Below are 19,096 nucleotides of genomic sequence, written 5' to 3' on the forward strand. Positions count from 1 at the left end.
TAATACGATGTTATTGACTATAGTCCCCATGCCGTATGTTACATCCCCATGACATTTATTTTATAACTGGATCTTTGTTTCTCTTTATTCCCTTCACTCATTTAGACAACCCTCTTACCCTCCTCCCCTCTGGCAATGACCAATCTGTTCTCCATATCTATGAGTCTAGTTTTGTTTTGTCTTATTTTTTTGTTTTGTTTTTTAGATTCCATATATAAGTGAAATCACATGGCATTTGTCTTTCTCTGTGTGGCTTATTTTACTTAGCATAATACCCTCAAGGCTCATCCATGTTGTTGCAAATGGCAAGATTTCATTCTTTTTTTATGGCTGAGTAGTATTCCATTGCGTGTAGATACATACATATATATATATAAATCACATCTTTTTTATCCACTCATCCATCAACGGATGGACATTTAGATTGTTCCCATATCTTGGCTGTTGTAAAAAATGCTGCAATGAACATAGAGGTGTATATATCTTTTAGAATTACTGTTTTTGTTTTCTTCAGATAAATATCCAGAAGTGGAGCTCCTCGATCATATGGTAGCACTATTTTTAATTTTGGGGGGAATCTCCATATTGTCTTCCATTGATTGCAACAATTTACATTCTTGCTAACAGTGCATGAAGGATCCCTTTTCTCCACATCCTCACCAACACTTGTTGTTTATTATCTTTTTGATAATAGCCACATGACAGTGTGAGGTGATATCTCATTGTGGTTTTGATTTGCATTTCCCTGATGATTAGTTGAGCATCTTTTCAAGTGCCTGTTGGCCATCTGTATATCCTCTGCCCATTTTTTAATCACATTGTTTTTTTGAGTTGTATGAGTTCTCCATATATTTTGGATATTAAGTCCTTGTTAGATACACTATTTGCAAATATCTTCTCCCATTCAGTAGCCTGCCTTTTCCTTTTGGTTGATGGTTTCCTTTGCTGTGCAGGTGCTTTTTAGTTTGATATGCTCCCACTCGTTTATTTTTGCTTTTGTTTCTCTTGCCTTTGGAGTCACATCCAAAAAAACCCCCTCTAAAATCAATGTCAAGGAGGTTACTGCCTATATTTTCTTTTAAGAATTTTATAGTTTCAGGTCTTACATTCAAGTCTTTAATCCATTTTTTAGTTAATTTTTGGTATCATGTAAGATAGTGATCCAGTTTCATTCTGTTGCATGTGGCTGTCTAGTTTTTCCAACACCATTTATTGAAGAGAATGTTCTTTTCTCATTGTATATTCTTGCCTCCCTTGTTGTTAATTGACCATATATGTGTGGGTTTATTTCTGTGCTCTCTATTCTGTTCCACTGCTCTATGTGTCTGTTTTTATGCCAATATCATACTATTTTGATGACTATAGCTTTGTAATATAGTTTGAAATCAGGAAGCATGATGTCTCCAGCTTTGTTATTCTTTATCAAGATTGCTTTGAGTAGTCAGGATTTTTTGTGTTTCCTTACAAATTTTAGATTGTTATATTTCTGTGAAAAATGCTGTTGAAACTTTGATACGGAATGCACACAATCTGTAGATCATTTTGGGTAATATGGACATTTTTAACAATATTAATTCTTCCAGTCCATGAGCATGGAATGTTTTTCCATTTATTTGTGTCTTCTTCAATGTCTTTCATCAGTATCCTATAGTTTTTAGTGTACAGGTCTTTCACCTCCTTGGTTAAATTTATTCCTAGATATTTTATTCTTTTTGATGCAGTTGTAAAGAGGATTGTTTTCTTAATTTCTCTTTTTGCTAGTGCATTGTTGGTATATAAAAACTCAAACGATTTTTATATATTGATTTTGTACCCTGAAACTTTACTGAATTGACTTATTTATTCTTACAGTTTTGTGGTGACATCTGTAGGGTTTTCTATATATAAAGTCATGCTATCCACAAATCATCACAATTTTACTTTTTTTCTAATTTGGATGCAGTTTATTTCTTTTTCCTGCTTAATTGCTTGGGCTAGAACTTCCAATACTATACTGAGTAAAAGTGACAATAGTGTGCATCCTTGTCTTGCTCCTGATCTTAAAGAAAAAACTTTTAGCTTTTTGCTGTTGAGTATGATGGCAACTATGGGGCTTGTCACTTATAGATTTTATTATTTTGAGGTATGTTCTGTCTACATCCACTCTGTTGAGAGTTTTTATCATAAATGAGTGTTGAATTTTGTCAAATGCTGTTTCTGTGTCTATTGAGATGATCATATGACTTTTATCCTTCATTTTGTTAACGTAGTGTATCATGTTAATTGATTCACAGATGTTGAACAATCCTTGCAGTCCTGGGATAAATCCTACTTGATCATAGTGTATGATCTTTTTAATGTATTGTCAAATTTGGTTTGCTAATATTTTGTCAAAGATTTTTTAACTATGTTTGTCCGTGATATTGGCTGGTAATTTTCTTGTGTGTGTGTGTGTGTGGTATCCCTGTCTGGTTTATGGAATCAGGGTAATGCTGGCCTAGTAAAGGAGCTTGGGAGCATTCCTTCTTCTTGAATTTTTTGAAGAGTATGAGAAGGATAGGTATTAAATTTTCTTTGAACATTTGGTAGAATTCACCATTGAAGCCATCTGGTCCTGGACTTTTGTTTGTTGGGAATTTTTTGGTTACCAATTCAATCTCCTTACTAGTAATTGGTCTGTTCAGATTTTTTGTTTCTTCCTGATTCAGTCTTGGAAAATTGTATGTTTCTAGGAGTTTATCTATTTCTTCTAGATTGTCCAATTTGTTGGCATATAATTTTCATGATAGTTTCTTATAATCTTTTGTATTTCTTTAGTAGCAGTTATAACTTCTCTTTATTTTCTAATTTTATTTATTTGAGCTCTCTTTCCTTTTTTTTGGTGAGTGTAGCTAAAGGTTTGTCTATTTTGCTTATCTTTTCAAAGAATTAATTCTTAGTTTCATTATTTTTTTCTATTATCTTGTAAGTCTCTAGTTCATTTATTTCCACTCTGATCTTTATTATTTCCTTCCTTCTACTAACTTTGGGCTTCATTTGTTTCTGTTTTTCTAGATCCCTTAGGTATAAAGTCAGATTATTTGAGATTTTTCTTATTTTTTGAGGTAGGCCTATATTACCATAAATTTCCCTCTTAAAACTGTTCTTGCTGCATCTCATAGATTTTGGTATGTTGTATTTCTATTTTCATTTGTCTCAAGGTATTTTTTGATTTATCTTTTCATTTATTTGTACACATTAGTGGTTCAGTAGCATTTTGTTTATCCCCCACATATTTATGTTTTTTCCAGTTTTCTTCTTGTAATTGATTTCTAGTTTCATATCATTGTGGTCAGGAAAGATGCTTGATATGATATCTATCTTCTTAAACTTACTGAGACTTGCTTTGTAGCCTACTATATGATCTATCTTGGAGAATATTCCATATATACCTGAGAACAACATTTATTCTGTTGCTTTTGGATGGAATGTTCTGTATATCTCTATTAAGTCCATGTGGTTTAATGTGTCATTTAAGGTCAATGTTTCTTTATTGATTTTCTGTCTGGATGATCTATGCATGATGTAAGTGGGGTATTAAAGTCCCCTACTGTTATTGTATTGCTATCAGTTTTCTCCCTTTAGGTAAATATTTGTTTTATATATTTAGATGTTCCTGTGTTAGGCACATAAATATTTACAAAGGTTATATTCTTTCTCCTGGAGAATTTAGTCCACTTACATTTAAGGTAATTATTTATAGGTATGTATTTATTGCCATTTTAAAAATTATTTTCTGGCTGTTTTATAGTTTCTTTCTGTTCTTTCCTTCTTCTCTTGGTTTCTTCCTTTGTGGTTTGACAACTTTTATATGCTAGGATTCCTTTCTCATTATCTTTTGTGTATCTACTCTAGATTTTTGCTTTGTGGTTATCATGGGGTTCACATATAACAGCCTATATATATAATGATCTATTTTAAATTGATGGCAAGTTAAGTTTGAATGTGTGTTTTAAAACTCTGCATTTGTACTCCTCCCACCTCACATTCTGTGTTTTTGATGTCACTTTTTATATCTTTTTATTTTGTGTATCCCTTAATTAATTACTGTAGTTACAGATGTTTTATTACTTTTGTCTTTTTAACCTTCATAGTAGCTTTATAAGTGATTAATCCACTACCTTTATTATATACCTACCTTCACCAGCGAGATTTTTACTTTCATATATTTTCTTGTTACCAATTAGTGCCCTTTCTTTTTAGGTTAAAGTCTCTTTCACATTTCTTGTAAGACTTGTTTAGTGATGATGAACTCTTTTAGTTTCTGTTTTCTGAAGTTCTTTAGCTCTCTTTAAATCCTTAACGATGATCTTGATGGATAGAGTGTTCATAGTTGGAAGTTTTTTCTTTCAGTGCTTTGAATGCACCATCCCATTCCCTTCTGTTCTGCAATGTTTCTGCTGAGAAGTCTGCTAATCGTCTTATGGAAGTTTCCTTGTATGCAGCAAGTTGTTTTTCTCTTGCTATCTTTAATAGTCTCTCTTTAACTTTTGACAGTTTAATTATGTGTCTTGGTGTGGGTCTCTTTGAGTTCATCTTGTTTGGAACTCTCTGGAATTCCCGGACCTAGATGTCTTTTCCCTTGCCCAGGTTAGGGAAGTTTTTGGCCATCATTTCTTCAAATAAGTCTTCTGACCCTTTCTCTCTCTCTTCTCCTTTGAGGATCCCTATAATGTGAATATTATTCTGCTTAATATTGCCCCATTGGTCCCTTAAGATATGTTCACTTTTTTTAAATTCTTTTTTCTTGTTGCTGCTCTAAGTTCCACTATCATATCTTTCAGATCACTGATTCTTTCTTCTGCTTCATCTTCTGCTGTTGAATGCCTCAAACATTTTTCAGTCCAGTTATTATATTCTTCAGCTCTGTGACTTCTCTTTGGACCTTTCTTATATTTTCTATCTTTTTGTTGCTTCTTTATCTTGTGCTTTATTTGGAACGTATTCCTCTGCCTCCTCATTTTGTTTAACTCTCTGTTTTGTTTCTATGTATTAGGCAAAACAGCTATCTTTTCTAGTCTGGAAGGAGTGGCCCTTTTTAGGAAATGAACTTAATCATTTGACCTTGCACTAACTCTTAGTTGTCTCTCAAAACTTTGTGATGTTTAAGCAGCCTAATTTTTTTTTTCATAGGTCCCAGTTGTTGAGGGTCAAGACCTGTAAGTGTTCCAGAGGGAGGGATCTCAGTTAGCACCTAGATTCAAGCTGTTTGGAAACTAAACTCCCAGGCAACAGCTTTCAAGGTATGCAAATATATACCATTCTGTGGGATCACAATCGCAGACCCTGCTTGCCCCTAGACTAGGCAATCTGGATGTGTCCCCTTAGCAACTGTCACCAAAATCACAGCTCCAGATGAGTATCTGAGCTCCTTTTTGGGAGGTACTGGCAAGCTGTAGTGAGATCAAGGGAGATTACAAAGGTGATGTCACCCAGCCTAACTTTCACAGTCACTAGATGTGTGGTAAACCCACAGTCTGCTCTTCATTCTGGAGCACCAGGACAAGTAAATAGGGCTTTTCAGAAGGAAGATGAGGGTGTATTTTAGTCTGCTATTTGCACAGTACCTAGGGGGTGGTAGCCTGCTGAGAATTGTCTCTTCAACTGTTACAGAGTCCTGGGGCCTGGAAGTGCAATTCCCCTTAGCCAACAAAGCCAGATGCTCAAGGGCACCCCCTTTGTGGGCTGTGCATTTCCATTGGCTGTGGTGGGACCTCAGCTAGTGGTGGCATAGGTGAGGGGGTGGGGCTGTCACACAGCTGGCTCTGTGTGGGCTTCACCAGTGGCACAGGATGGCGGTGGGGACAGGCCATGCCCACTGACACAAGCAGGTTAGAGGAAGAGTGTAAAAATGGTGCCTGCCACCACTGGTACTACCAAGGTAGGGTGATAGAACAAAAATGGCACCTACCAGGACTGTTCCCGTGGAGAGAGTCCCAACAGGCTTCTGCCCCTTCAGCAGATGCTTTAAGATTAGCAAGTGAATCTCCTTTGCTTGTAGACACTTTTCAAACTGCTGCTTGTGTGTTGGGTCCCAGGGCATAAGTTCCTTAAGAGTGGAATCTCCATTCTCTGTAGCCCTATGGTTCTGGATGTAAGCTCCGTTGGTTTTCAAAGCCAGATCCTTTGGGGGCTCATCTCTCTGCTGTAGGTCCTAAAAGTTGGGGTGCTTGATGTGGGACACCTTCTCAGGGAGAAGTACCATATTTACGATACTTCTCATGATTGGGAGTTGTCACACCCCAGGGGGGGGTTTTTGGCAGGATCATATCTCAGTTTCTCCTACCTGTTTCCATGTGGCCCTTTTATCCTTTGTTATGGAGGAGCTCTTCAGCTAGTTTTCAGGTCTTTTGTGAGAGGAAATTGTCTCACATGTAGCTGTAGATTTATTGTGTTCATAGGAAGGGGTGAGGATCTTTCCACACTACCATCTTGAGACCTCCTCAACAGTCAGTTTTAGATGAAACATTATAGGATTCAAAATCTTGAATCTTCTGATGCCAAATTTTGGGAAAAGTTCTTTCACATATTCCAAAAATGATGTAATTCACTGCTTAGTGACTCTTGCTGAGGCAGTATCTTTTGGGAAATGATCCAAGTTTCAAATGCAATATTTAGTGTTATACAGTAAACTTCTGTCAACAACTTTCTTAAAAAGCAAATCACTTTTGATTTCCACCTTGTATATTTGATGAGAATTGTCATAACACCATTGGATTGAAGAATGAGATTCTTATATGGAAAACATCTCTAAAGGTTTAATGTTAAAAAAAAAATGAACCTCATTCATCAAATGTTCTTTTGTATGGCATAATTAACAATTTTATCTTTACTCCATATAATTGTCATTATAAACAAGTAATCAATTTTTTCATTTTCCTAAACTGCGGATCATCTTGTCACACCATCTTTTTACTTTGAACATGTCCTGCCTCATAAGGGATGAGTTTACATGGATTGAGAGTAAAAATTCTATTGCAGTTTTGAAATTTTGCATCAAGAATATTTAGAAATGTGAATTCTTAACCAAGAAAAAACGTGAAGTAGGATGATTTGTTATATATTTCAGAAATGAAGCAACCATTCATAATCTTGGGATAAAGGTCAGTCAGATAAATCAAAATGAAGCTATTCAATCTATTTGCACTGTTGGCTTCTATGTGAAATAAGAGAGCCAAGGAGAAGAATGACATACATATATTCCTCAAATAACTATACTAATAGTTTAAAATAATGTCAAAATATTGAACCATAAGCTTTCAACCCTAAAGGTTGCTTTATGAGTTAGAACATTATCATAACATTTTGAGGCTTGTACACCGGAATACAAGGTACGCTGTAATCATTAATAACAGGAAAAAAAATCACTTGCTTAATTATTATTGACTCAGGGAAAGACATATATTTACTTTCATACTCAAAATTCATATAAAGTAAGTTGAGTCCATAAATATTATTGGAGAGGCAATAAAAAGTTCACTGGATAGATAACTCAGACCATAGAGGGGTCTTCTGTACCTGGTACAAGTGCTAAGAAAGGCAAATGGGGAAAGAGTTTACTACATAACAATGTGCAAAACCATATTCTCAACGTAGGATTTTTATTAATTTTTAAATTTTCATCAATTAAAAGTGAAGGAAATTTTTATTTTCTGAAAATATAATTTAGCTACTCTGATTAACACTTTTTAATAATCCTGAATTTAATAACGTGGTGTTATTTTTCTCTTTAGCAATTATTACATCTACCATACACTCTACTTTAAGTAATTATCTTGTTCATTCTGTTTCCCCATCCCCACCACTAGAATAGAACCTCATCAGGGCAGACGTTTTTAACTTGAGGCATCTGCTATGTCTCTGGTGCTTACAAGAATACATAGAGCATACAAAGTGCCTTAAAAGGATCTTTCGAAATAAATGAACGTTTTCTAAAGTCTTATGATACAGAGTCATAGTGTTAGAAGAAATTACTTAAAATAAGGATTTTAAATGTGAATTTGAGCTTAAAATCATAAAGGAAAATCAACAAATATCAGAAGTAGAAAAGGCTCTTATTTTAAAAGGGCCTCATTCTATAATCTCATTTTAAAGGTGTAGAAATTAAGGTACAGAGAGATCAAGTAAGGTGTAGATCATAGAATTTTCGTACTGAAAGACACCTAAGCCTCATGGAGTCCACATTTTGAGGTGCGTAGGCCCACTCAGCCTACCTTTTAATACCTGCAGTGAAGGTGAGTTCACCCCCGTATAAAGGCATCACATTTAGCCTTTTAAGAACAAGACTGGAAACTTCTTTCTCATACACAATTAAGACTTGTATTCCTATTCATATATACAGGAATACAAGTCTTAATACATACACATAAATATATATTTGTGTGTGTATATATACACACACACATAAATTGATGTCGTGTAACAGCCTAAATTTGAGGCCTTTTATGCATAAGAGTTCTGGGCCCAATAGTCTTCCTGCCTCACTCTTCCTCCAACACCTCTTTGACTCCTGCCTTTTTCTCAGGAATAAACCCTGGACTAGACACACATATATATAATATATAGCCACACACATATATACAAAAAATAGATTCTAACATACATGTATATACACACAGAGAATATACACATGCATACATATATTAAATTCTTGTACACATACACACATTATATATCATCTATTACACAGAAAGATGTGTACATTTATATTTTGTGTCTTTTAGAAGTATCAGTTAAATAAAAGCATTTAAATTAGGTTATAATTTTTTAAACTCCATTTTCCCTCTGTTTAATTTCTACTATATCAGGAAGCTCAAAAACAAAACTATGTTGTGTTCATCTCAACCTCTAAGAGCCTAAATTGAATCTCCCTTCCACATGAAATTGTTTTATTAAAATATTTGTGAGGCTGGCCCCATGGCTGAGTGTTTAAGTTTGCAAACTCCACTTTGGCAGCTGGAGATTCACCGGTTCAGATTCTGGGCACAGACCTACGCACTGCTCATCAAGCCATGCTGTGGTGGCATCCCACATAGAAGAACTAGAATGACCTACAACTCGGTTATACAACTATGGACCAGGGCTTTGGAGAAAAAGAAAAAAAAGCAGGAAGATTGGCAACAGATGATAGCTCAGGGCCACTCTTCCTCACCAAAGAAAACCATACACAAAAAACCATACATTAAAAAAAAGCATCTCCTTTAAGAAGAAAAAAATGGTTAAAGTGTTTTTAGAAATCATTCTATTGTGACACTCTAACCAAATATCTCTGATCCACTGGTTATTTCAAGATCCATCTAAATCCCACTTTCCCCTGAATATTAAACTTAGTTAACTTCCTCTTAAAATATAGTTTCTAGAATTAAACACAATGCTCAAGATTTGGTCTTACTAGGACAGAGTAGCATGGGCTTATCTCTTGATCCATTCAAGAAAGCCTGTTTCTTCCAATTCAACTTATAATTCCATTTGGTTTTTTTTAGTAGCCTTATCATGTTTGACTCATTTGACCTTAAGGTCAAAAAAAAAATTATCAGTCATTTTCTATATGACACTGCTAAATCAAGTTTCCTTCATTCTGTATTTATGCACTTGAACTTTTCTTTCAGGGAGGGAAATTGTCCTCCAATTCTGGATATAATAGCTGCTTTACGCTTTTAAAAATAGTGATATGCTCACAGAAAGTACATGTTCTGAAACTTAAACGCTAAAATTTAACTGAGGGGCATAAAAATATAAAGTTTGAGACAGATATCCTACCTATAAAAACCTGGTGGCACCTGCTCCACCAGGAAGCTTTTCTCCATGTCTTGGAGAATGTCATTCAGCATTCGGACACGGATGGGCGCTCTCTCCTTGGGATCATTAGCAGGACGCATCTCATCTGACTGAAAGACTTGCGCACTCTCCCGCAGGCGCGAGGCCAAGGCCAGCAGCTGATGAGGGTTGAGCTGATCACCTGGTGAAAAGAAATGAGCCCATCTTAGAAGAGACATTCTCAAAGGAGCAAAATAAACATTTTATAATCATCATGTCAAAAAAGAAGATTCGACATCAATTCAACTTTTATAATGTATTCATTCTGCCAAAAGTATCCTGTCTAAATATATTATATTCCACTGAGTATTAAATTTATTGCTACTACTGTTAATACTATTACTAACAATTACTACTACTACTACTAATACCAGGAAATAGGTACTGATTGTTGAGAGTCGGCTATGTTTCAGGCATTGTCTTGAGCACTTTACTTTAGTATCTCATTTAATATTCACCAAACTATGTATTATCACGTCTATTTCATCGAAGCTGAGAATCAATTAAGGTAAGCAAATTGCCATAGGTATCAAGCAAGTAAACAACAGGCCAAAATCAGAACCTGATCTTTCTTAATCAAAAACTGATGCTCATGATGGAGTAAGCTATATTTCTGGGGAACAAAATTGTGAAAGGAGTTATCATTTTCTCTTCTGAGAATGTGAGATGTGTTACTATATCTTCTTATGAGTCTATTGGGCTCTTTTTTTCTTTGCTAGAAATTTCCTGAACTTGAAGTTGAAATACCTCTTTAATTTGAAAATACACTGAAAACTATCCTATATAGTGTTTGTCTTGTTTTGTTTTGCTTTTGAGATGTTTGTCATTGTTTCTTTACTTGTTTGTTTAACTTACTGGAAGTCGTTCTGATATGAATAGTGGAAGTAAAAGGACCACAGGACATTCCTCAGACTAAGAGAAAGGCAGCATTAGTATAGCGATTATGGTCACCAGATCCTGGAGCCAGACCAGCTAAGTTCAAATCCCCGCTTACCACTTAGTAGCTGTGTGATGTGGGGCAAGCTACCAAGCCTCAGTGTCCTCGTCTGTGAAATGAACATAATAATAGCAGCTGCTTCATAGATTTGTTATGAGCATTAAATGATGAATACTTGTAAAGTACTTCCCTACAGTTAGGAAGTTCCCAGCTGACATGATTTAATATCTTGTTTAAAAAGCATTCTTTCCTCATACCCTGAGAGGAGCATTTGCTCATCATCTCCTGCCAGCTATCCCACCATTAACGTCAGTCTTTGGGTGAGGAACAGTTAGCTGTGTGATGTTCAGGAGATTGGGTACAACTGACTCCAATAAGGTCAGCATATCACTATGAGGCATTACTTCAAGTCAAGGTAATAGAATGAACGTGGATCTGGTAAATCTAAGCTGGCAGTCCTAACAGCATGGCATTAAGATAAGCTGATTGAGGAATGAAAAGAGGCCCTACGGGGCCTTTACTTGGGAAAGCCTTGAGGAAAAAGGAAAGATCACAAAGGGACTCTTTCTCCAAGGGAAGTCTAAGGGTTACCAGCTCCCCAGACACCTGGTCTTTGTAAAAATGCAGATTCCCGTATCTGCTGACTCCCTCTAGGGGTAGAGCCCAAAACTCCCCATTTCAACATTCTACTCTGATTATTTCAAACATTTTCAAGTTTTAAAAGCACTGTAGATAGGTGATATTCTAAGAAAAGGAAAATTAAGTTAGAATTATAACTGATGTATAAAATACGTCTGTCATAGAATTACCAACCTCCAATATAATGATAGTGATTGTCTCTCACCTTCGTATGATGGGAACTATTTTACATGTCAATTTCTTTAGAGCTCAGCCTGGTTCTGACCCTCAATAATTGTTTACTGAATAAACAAAGTAGATTCAATAAAGTGTTTTTAGAAAAAAATCCAATAACAAAAGAACATTAGGTAGAGATAGGTGGTTTTTATGAGACAGCTCTCTTTGTAGCTCTCTATTCACTGAAATTACCAAAATGAATAAAATTAATTGTAGGAATTCACAGGTTTTGGCATTCTGATGTTTTCAAAGTGCGTTTCACATCTTTAATGATCTTGTTTGATTTCACAACAAAACAAGGTGTGAGAGGAGATATTTTTGCTTATTGTGAAAATCTAGCTCTCTAAATAATAATAATAATAATAATAATAATGCCATTTTATGAAGATATGATTTATCTTAGAATATGATGGCTCACTGAAGTTAATATATGGAGAACTTACAGGGAGTATCTTCGCACAAGGAAAGAATAAGATGGATAAGCCATGTTTAGTTTATACTGGAATTGAAAGACTGAACAACAGGAAAAACAAGTTCGACATCCTTGAGACTCTTCCACTTAAGAAAGAGATATCTGTTCTCATCTAACATACACTACAGAATTGAAGACATTACTCCTGAATCAAGTGAGACAAATGGTACCATTCTACCTTATTTAGCTTTAAATGAATTTATCTTTCATGGTGGTACACGGTAGAGAATTGACAGCTTTAGGAACTGGTTGGTTCCGGAAAGGCCCCTGATAGTGGAAACCTGCTATACACAGCATACCCTATGCATTATTTCAAGGGTGTGAGGTTACAAATTGAAAAGTAACTTCACTTTCAATGTTCATGCAATCATTTTGATATATAACTGATGTTCCAAAGATTCCTAATAGCCATTTATATGCCAATTAGAGCTTGTTTTCCCTTTAAGTAAGATCCAGAAAGTAATGTCACTTCTGCTATGCAAGTTTTTATGACCTCAAATGATTGTTCCTTCCTCATCTTTAGGATCCCTACGAGAATGTCAGCTCTGTGAGGAGAGAGATTTTGTTTGCTTTGTTCACTACTATTTCCCCAGCACCTAAAACTGTGCTTGCTATATCATTTAGTGCATGAATGTGTGAATTATGTATTGGTCATATTATGATTAATTGATCAATTGTGATCAATCATACTATTGATCAATTATGAATTTGATCACAGCATCACAGCATCTATAATATTTTTATCCTTACCTGCCTTGTCTCTCTCCTTTCCTTGACTGAAAAGAACCTTAGAAGTTCAGCAAATATGTTTTATCTCTCTTCATATCTCCAGATTCTAGCCTAATACCTGATATATGGTAGTCATTTATTAAAAATTTTGTTGAATGAATGTTGAATTATAAGATAATGTCTTATTTGAGATATATTATTACATTAAATAACACCTACAAAATTATTCAGGGAGACGTCTGGTGCATGGTGAGCATCAACAGATGTTATTTCCTTTAACTTCCTGCTAAAAATCAATAATAGTTGCAAAGTAAAAGAAAAAAAAAAAACAGAAGAGGCTGTTTTAAGGCAATGATGAGTTAAATTAAACTACATCGAATTAAAATATGGCTTACCAATAACCCATAAAAACTGACAACAGAAACTTCATTTAAGGCCCAGTGAATGTCAGAGAACAGAGGACTAATTGAGGCTCTTAGCAATTCAGTTTTAGTAATAAGTCCATTTGACCTGAGAAAACGAACTGGGAGCTAGAGATTTCTCTCAGAGATGGTTAATACAATGATCTTGAAGTTATATGTACAATGAGACTAAAAATGAAGGACTTGGTATCCAAACCCAGACAAAAGCCTGGTCTACTCATTACCATGAATGTGGTCTTGAACAGATCACTTAATGCTACTGCCCTCCAGCTTCCTCGGGGAAAAGGAGGAACATAGTTATTTCAATTTCTAAGCATATAAATCACTATATAAATGCAAGTTACTGTTAACAGCATACACAAACTAAATACAAATTACTACCAACTAATTTTTTAAAAGTGCGAAGAAAATAATGTAACAACTGTACTATTGATTTTATTCTAAGAAATGTTACTTCTTATCACTTCCTCCAATTCGTGCCTTCACCCCTGCAACTGAATCACAACTCTCCCCATACACACTTAATAAAGATTCCAAATTCTATTATGTGGTGTCTATGAATCTGGCGTTATTTTTTCTTTCCATGGACTGGCATCTTAAATCTCCGAAGAATAAGGAAAGATAATATAAAGGGTAAAGGAATTAAACAGCCATCCTTTAAAAACGATACTTTTACATCTTTGCTCCTGGTGAAAGTTTATCATTAATAAGTTTTTATAGCATGGCAGAGCATACTGATTTGTGAGAAATATTAAAAATCTACTTTAATATAACACAAAATAATTGAGACTGCCTAGTGAAATTGTCTTGATATTATTCAAGAGACAATTGAAAAGTATGTCTAAATTTCAAACAGAAACAGTTTGCACTTTTTATTTCTTCATCTCAAAGTAAAATATGAATATATTTTCAGTAAATATTTATTGAGTTCTACTTTGTGTGTTGTTCTGTAAGCACTGGGAGAGAAGCAAAGCCATATAAGATTAAATCTCTAACCCTTAATAAATTCCCAGTTAGAAATAATCCACAGAGAACCAATATCAAATGAAATAAATGCTTATGAGGATGACTGAAGAGTTCATTGTGTATGAGAATACTCTAAGTAGATCCCAAGAAAGAAGTAAAATTTGAAGGACAAAACATGGAATTGCCCTGAAATCAAAAGCATCTCAAATGGAACTCTTGAAAGCTCTAGGACTTTACTTCAAAAAAGTCAAGGTTGGGTGTTCCATCTGTGAACAACGATACTGACTAGTCTTCCATTCTCTTCCTTCAGTCCTGAGCCTTCTAGAGGAAGAATCTACCTCTTACTTAAACCTTTCCTGTTTTTCTAGCTTGTTATAGAAAGGACAGAGCTGGATATTATATAAAGTATTAATATTAATTGAGGAGGAGGGAGAGAAGAAGAGAGGGATTCCTAGTCAGTGGGTATTGAGATCGGTATTGAGATCTAGGCAAACCAACTCAGGAGAGGCTCTAAAACGTACTGAAGGAAACATATCCTTACTCCTGCCTTGGAGCCAGTCATCACCCTGCAGCCTTCCCTGCTCAAGGCAGTTCGGGAAGCAGTATGGTGTAGTGGAAGGGGCAGGGGCTTTGGAATCTGGCAGAGCCACATTCAAGCCCTAAACCTACCACTTAGATGCATACACATAAGAAAGACACAAACCCCCTCTGACGCTCAATTTCTTAATCTCTAGATTGGTCTTAACAATACCCAGCTCAGCTCCTAGAGTAGAGTAAGGTTAAATGTCACAATGAATGGTAGGCACTTAGCACAATACCCATGGCTTTGTGGAGCAACCGCTAAAATGCCAAGGTGCTTCTCAGAAAACTTGTTCCTCCTGAGAACCCTTGATACAGGATCCTAAAACGCCTTCCAACAGTGATCGGAAGTTCAAAGGTACTTCATACATGTCCTCTCCACAAGGTCTCTAAGACTTCTGGGTAAGACCAGGAGCTACAGTGCTGACTACACCCACCGAATCTCCACGTTCCAAGCTGCCAGGATCTGGGAGCTGCACAAACTACCTCTTGCCCTGAGGCACTTCATACCTTGGTGAGTTTCAGCTGGGCATAAATCCATGTGTACTAAGTTTGTTCTACAATCTCTTGGACAGATTTGTAACCATATTTTAAAGAATGATTTTACTACCTAGTATTGTGGCCTCTCTTCAGAGTTTCATACTCCAAAAAGTTTTAAATTTTTGTTGATTTCCATTTTTCTATCTTTCGGTTCCATTTTGTGGCTGTATTTTTAAAGACCCGCTCAACTTCACTTTAAATTATGAGTGAAATGTACTGATCATATTCTAAAACTACATTTTTATATCAAACAAATGTAGCCTTTTACTTTAATAGTATTTCAACAGAACCTATTCTTCTGCGGATGAGCTTATCACAGTTTTAAAGGTGCTAACAATTGCACAATCACAGCTTAGACTTCACTGATTCATAGTGACAAGAAAAAGTATGATTTATGTTCCACATAACACGGTGGTTAAGAGCAGAACAGAAGATTATTTTGGGGGAAAAATGTATGTTACTTAATGTCATCTTAAAAATATCTTGTGGCATCCAATAAAGAGAAGAAAAGAAATTGCCAATACGATTTCAGCCAGGGGAGACAACAGTCCTTTATTATCCTACATTTTCTGTTCTGCATGCTGCCTTCTTTGGTATGAATCACAATGAATCATCTCAGCTGGTTATTTAAAGAAGTTAAACAAACAAAAATGCAGGTAGAGAAAGAAGTGTGGGAGCTAGTACACTGTTGATACTCAAATAATCTAACATTGATTTTGCAATGTACAGATAAAAGGATATTATTTGAAAATGCAATATGCCGGAAGACAGTGGATTATGTCTAAACTGAATACAATAGGAATCCTTTTTGCAAAGATGCCAAAGTGGAATGTTTAGAACAACCAGGTTGGCCACTTTTTAAAAACTAGGCAACACATTCTAAAGATTATCTTATATTCTAAATATTATCCAATGATCCAGGTAGCCACGGCAGAAGAAAATTTAGCAAGGCTTTCAACATATTGCATAGAATGGGTTTCCCAACAGTGTCTGTCTGTCTGGTGCAGAAATTAAACCAGGAGCTCTTTTTATGGCCCAAAGACGCTGTGTTATGTTTGCAACTACACGATGTGGTTATTGGCTGCTTTGGAAGAGTAAGAAAAAGTTTTCTTGAATGAACTAAATTCCTGTGTGGTTTATTTTTTATTCCTTTCCTCCTGAGACAGAAAGTTGAAGTTGTATGTTTAATAACACATATGAGTTTAATTATGTTTTGGCTAACCCAAGAAACTGAAAAAGAAAAAAAAAAGGTTTGAATAAAATTAATCAACAGGAAGACAACGGTATTTTATGCTCTATTACAAACCAAGATTAAAAATATCTTTAAAAAAAACAAGCAAACTTTAAAAGTGCTGCCAGTGAGGCAACAGTCATAGAATAATAAATTGTAGTACTATTCTGCCATGAGCATAGGGCTTTATCTTAAAAATACACTTAAGGAAAATAATTCACAATACAATAGACCATTACTGGGATGGGAGAGTAGGAAGAATAAGAAGTCACTAACATTTCAACCAAGGTAGTGACACATATAGAATGGAGGTACTGAAAAGAAAGCTTTAAAGGAATTTAGATGAAGTACTCAGAGTAGGCAAGGAAATGATGATCTCAAAGGGAAACTGTATGAATAGCAACAAATTGTGAGACAGGAGATAAAAGAAAAGAAAGTATAATTCTGAGGAATAAGAAAGGGACAATGCACTTAGAATAATAATAAAGGGATATTATGCAATAAAAATATGAGTTCAAAGAGAAATGGGTGGAAAGAAAAACTTGTTTCAGGAGACAAAAACTGACAATACGGAGACAATCGGATTTTGGTGCAGATCCAGCTGTCTCAAATCCCTTTTTGAACTAGGTGTGGGATATCAATAAATGAAATACAATCTTTAATATAGCTATGTAGTAAGAATCCATACAAAAATATAATGGGGATTGATACTAAACATATTTTTAGGAATTTGTAGCCCATGGACGGTCAATCTCTTATTGAATTTCTCTGTCAATTTGAGCAAGCAAAGTAAAATACTTCTCAGAGAATGCTTTTGAGTTTAAGTCCTTGTTGCACAAAAAGGTCAGTTCCAGAAATGCCAGTTCAGATCAAATCATTAGAAATCTAGCATTACTCAGAATTCCCACAGGAACAAAATCTTTTCTGGAATTGTTTGGATTTTAGATGGATGGCTTTGGATTTCTTAGGGAGGGCACGGGGCTAGACACCTAGTGTACCCATCTTTTATTGTCTTTAGGCCAGTCCAAAGTTGGAATTGGTGGTAATTAAAACCAAGATTGGAGGCAGATGGACTAAGGACTAAAATCATGCAATTTATACAAAACATACTTAATCTTGCCAATTGGGAAATTAATTCATCTTATATACTCAGAAAGAAAAAAAGACATTAGATGAGTCTCAATCACTTGTGATTGTAGGAAAGAAGTAAAGTGACTTTTGAAAACATGAAACTACAAATCTAACAGAACACAGAGTACTTGCCTCAGTGGCATCATCACCTTGAAACACTATCCCTCCTTCTAAAATGAAGTGATTGATGCTAATGAATTATCAGAGCTAATGAAGAAGGAAAAAAGTCAGATCAAATCAGCATTGTCAGTTTTTGAAAGAACAGGAGGAAATGCTGCCAACAACCATTTTACATTTAATGAAACAATCAGGAGGTGGCAACAAGCCACACAGCTCGAAATTACGTTTCCTGCTGAGTCTGGCTTGCACTAAATAAATGTGTACATAGCCAGATCAAATGAAAATGACTTTTACTTCATTTGGTCATTTTTAGCTTTTATAATAATGCTAAATAATTAAAATCCAGAATTCTGACAAAGAAAAATAGCAGCTATTAAACAAAAAGCATCAAAATTAGATAGTTGTTAATTATTTTGAAGTGCTGTTTTATACATTAAAAAGTGGGTAAAGTGAAAAACAGTAAACTTAGTAAGGTTATTAAGCCCTTACTGGTTAGTCTGTTTCCAGGTTCAAGGATGTGGTGGTACTTTATTTATTCTTGACGCCTCTCTCTGTCCCCACAAACTAGTACCATTGCCTTATATGTGCATTTTTGACATATTTTTATGTCACAAGTACATTTGAAGTGTATCAGTTATCTTACCCGTCACTCTTTATACTATATCTCCATGCACCACATACAAATATTCATTCTCCAACTATTATGTGTTTGGCCTTGACCAAATATTAATAGCCAAGGTCACTCAGTCAAAATGAGCTTTCAAGAACTATCCAATAAATCAACTGAAACAAATTATTCACTGATAAATTATCCTTTCTCGTGGTTGTGAGAATGGTGGAGAACGGTCTGCTGCTACTGTAAACTAGTGTAATAAATAAACAAGATGGCCGGTTGTCAAGGGGTAGAAATTACACGATTGAAAATGCAATTGGGTTTCAGAGACCTTCATATTTAAACTCTTTGCAGTAGGGAGAAACAGTATTTTATAGTTCAGCATTGAAGGTCACTGTTTTTGTTTTTAACTGTAATTGAGAACTTAGGACTAATCACTGCTGACTGTCATAACAAATAAGGAAATATATCAACAATTAAATCTCGTATTAAGCAGTAAAATTATATGTTTCATTTAACACAGTACAGGAACTCTGTTTAGCTAATGAAATCATCTAGCACTGTAGCTAAAATTGCAACTAAAATATTTATTTAGTTGTTGATAAGTGGTGTCCATTATTCACACATTAGCACATTAAAGTATTCTATTTTAGAAATAAAGCTATAA

The 19,096-nt window shown here is 35.2% G+C and overlaps 1 protein-coding gene across 8 annotated transcripts in view; it reads right to left on the bottom strand.

Moving 5' to 3' along the window:
- Positions 1 to 19,096, bottom strand: part of NAALADL2 (N-acetylated alpha-linked acidic dipeptidase like 2) — a 1,281,993-nt gene that overhangs the window by 74,966 nt on the left and 1,187,931 nt on the right. For all 8 annotated transcript variants that reach the window (XM_070509419.1, XM_070509420.1, XM_070509417.1 and 5 more), the window contains one exon: positions 9,778 to 9,976. In XM_070509419.1, coding sequence (XP_070365520.1) covers positions 9,778 to 9,976 — 199 coding nt within the window. The remainder of the gene's footprint in view (positions 1 to 9,777; positions 9,977 to 19,096) is intronic.

Source organism: Equus asinus, chromosome 5 (genome assembly GCF_041296235.1).
Source record: "Equus asinus isolate D_3611 breed Donkey chromosome 5, EquAss-T2T_v2, whole genome shotgun sequence".
NCBI classification, from domain to species: Eukaryota; Metazoa; Chordata; class Mammalia; order Perissodactyla; family Equidae; genus Equus; species Equus asinus.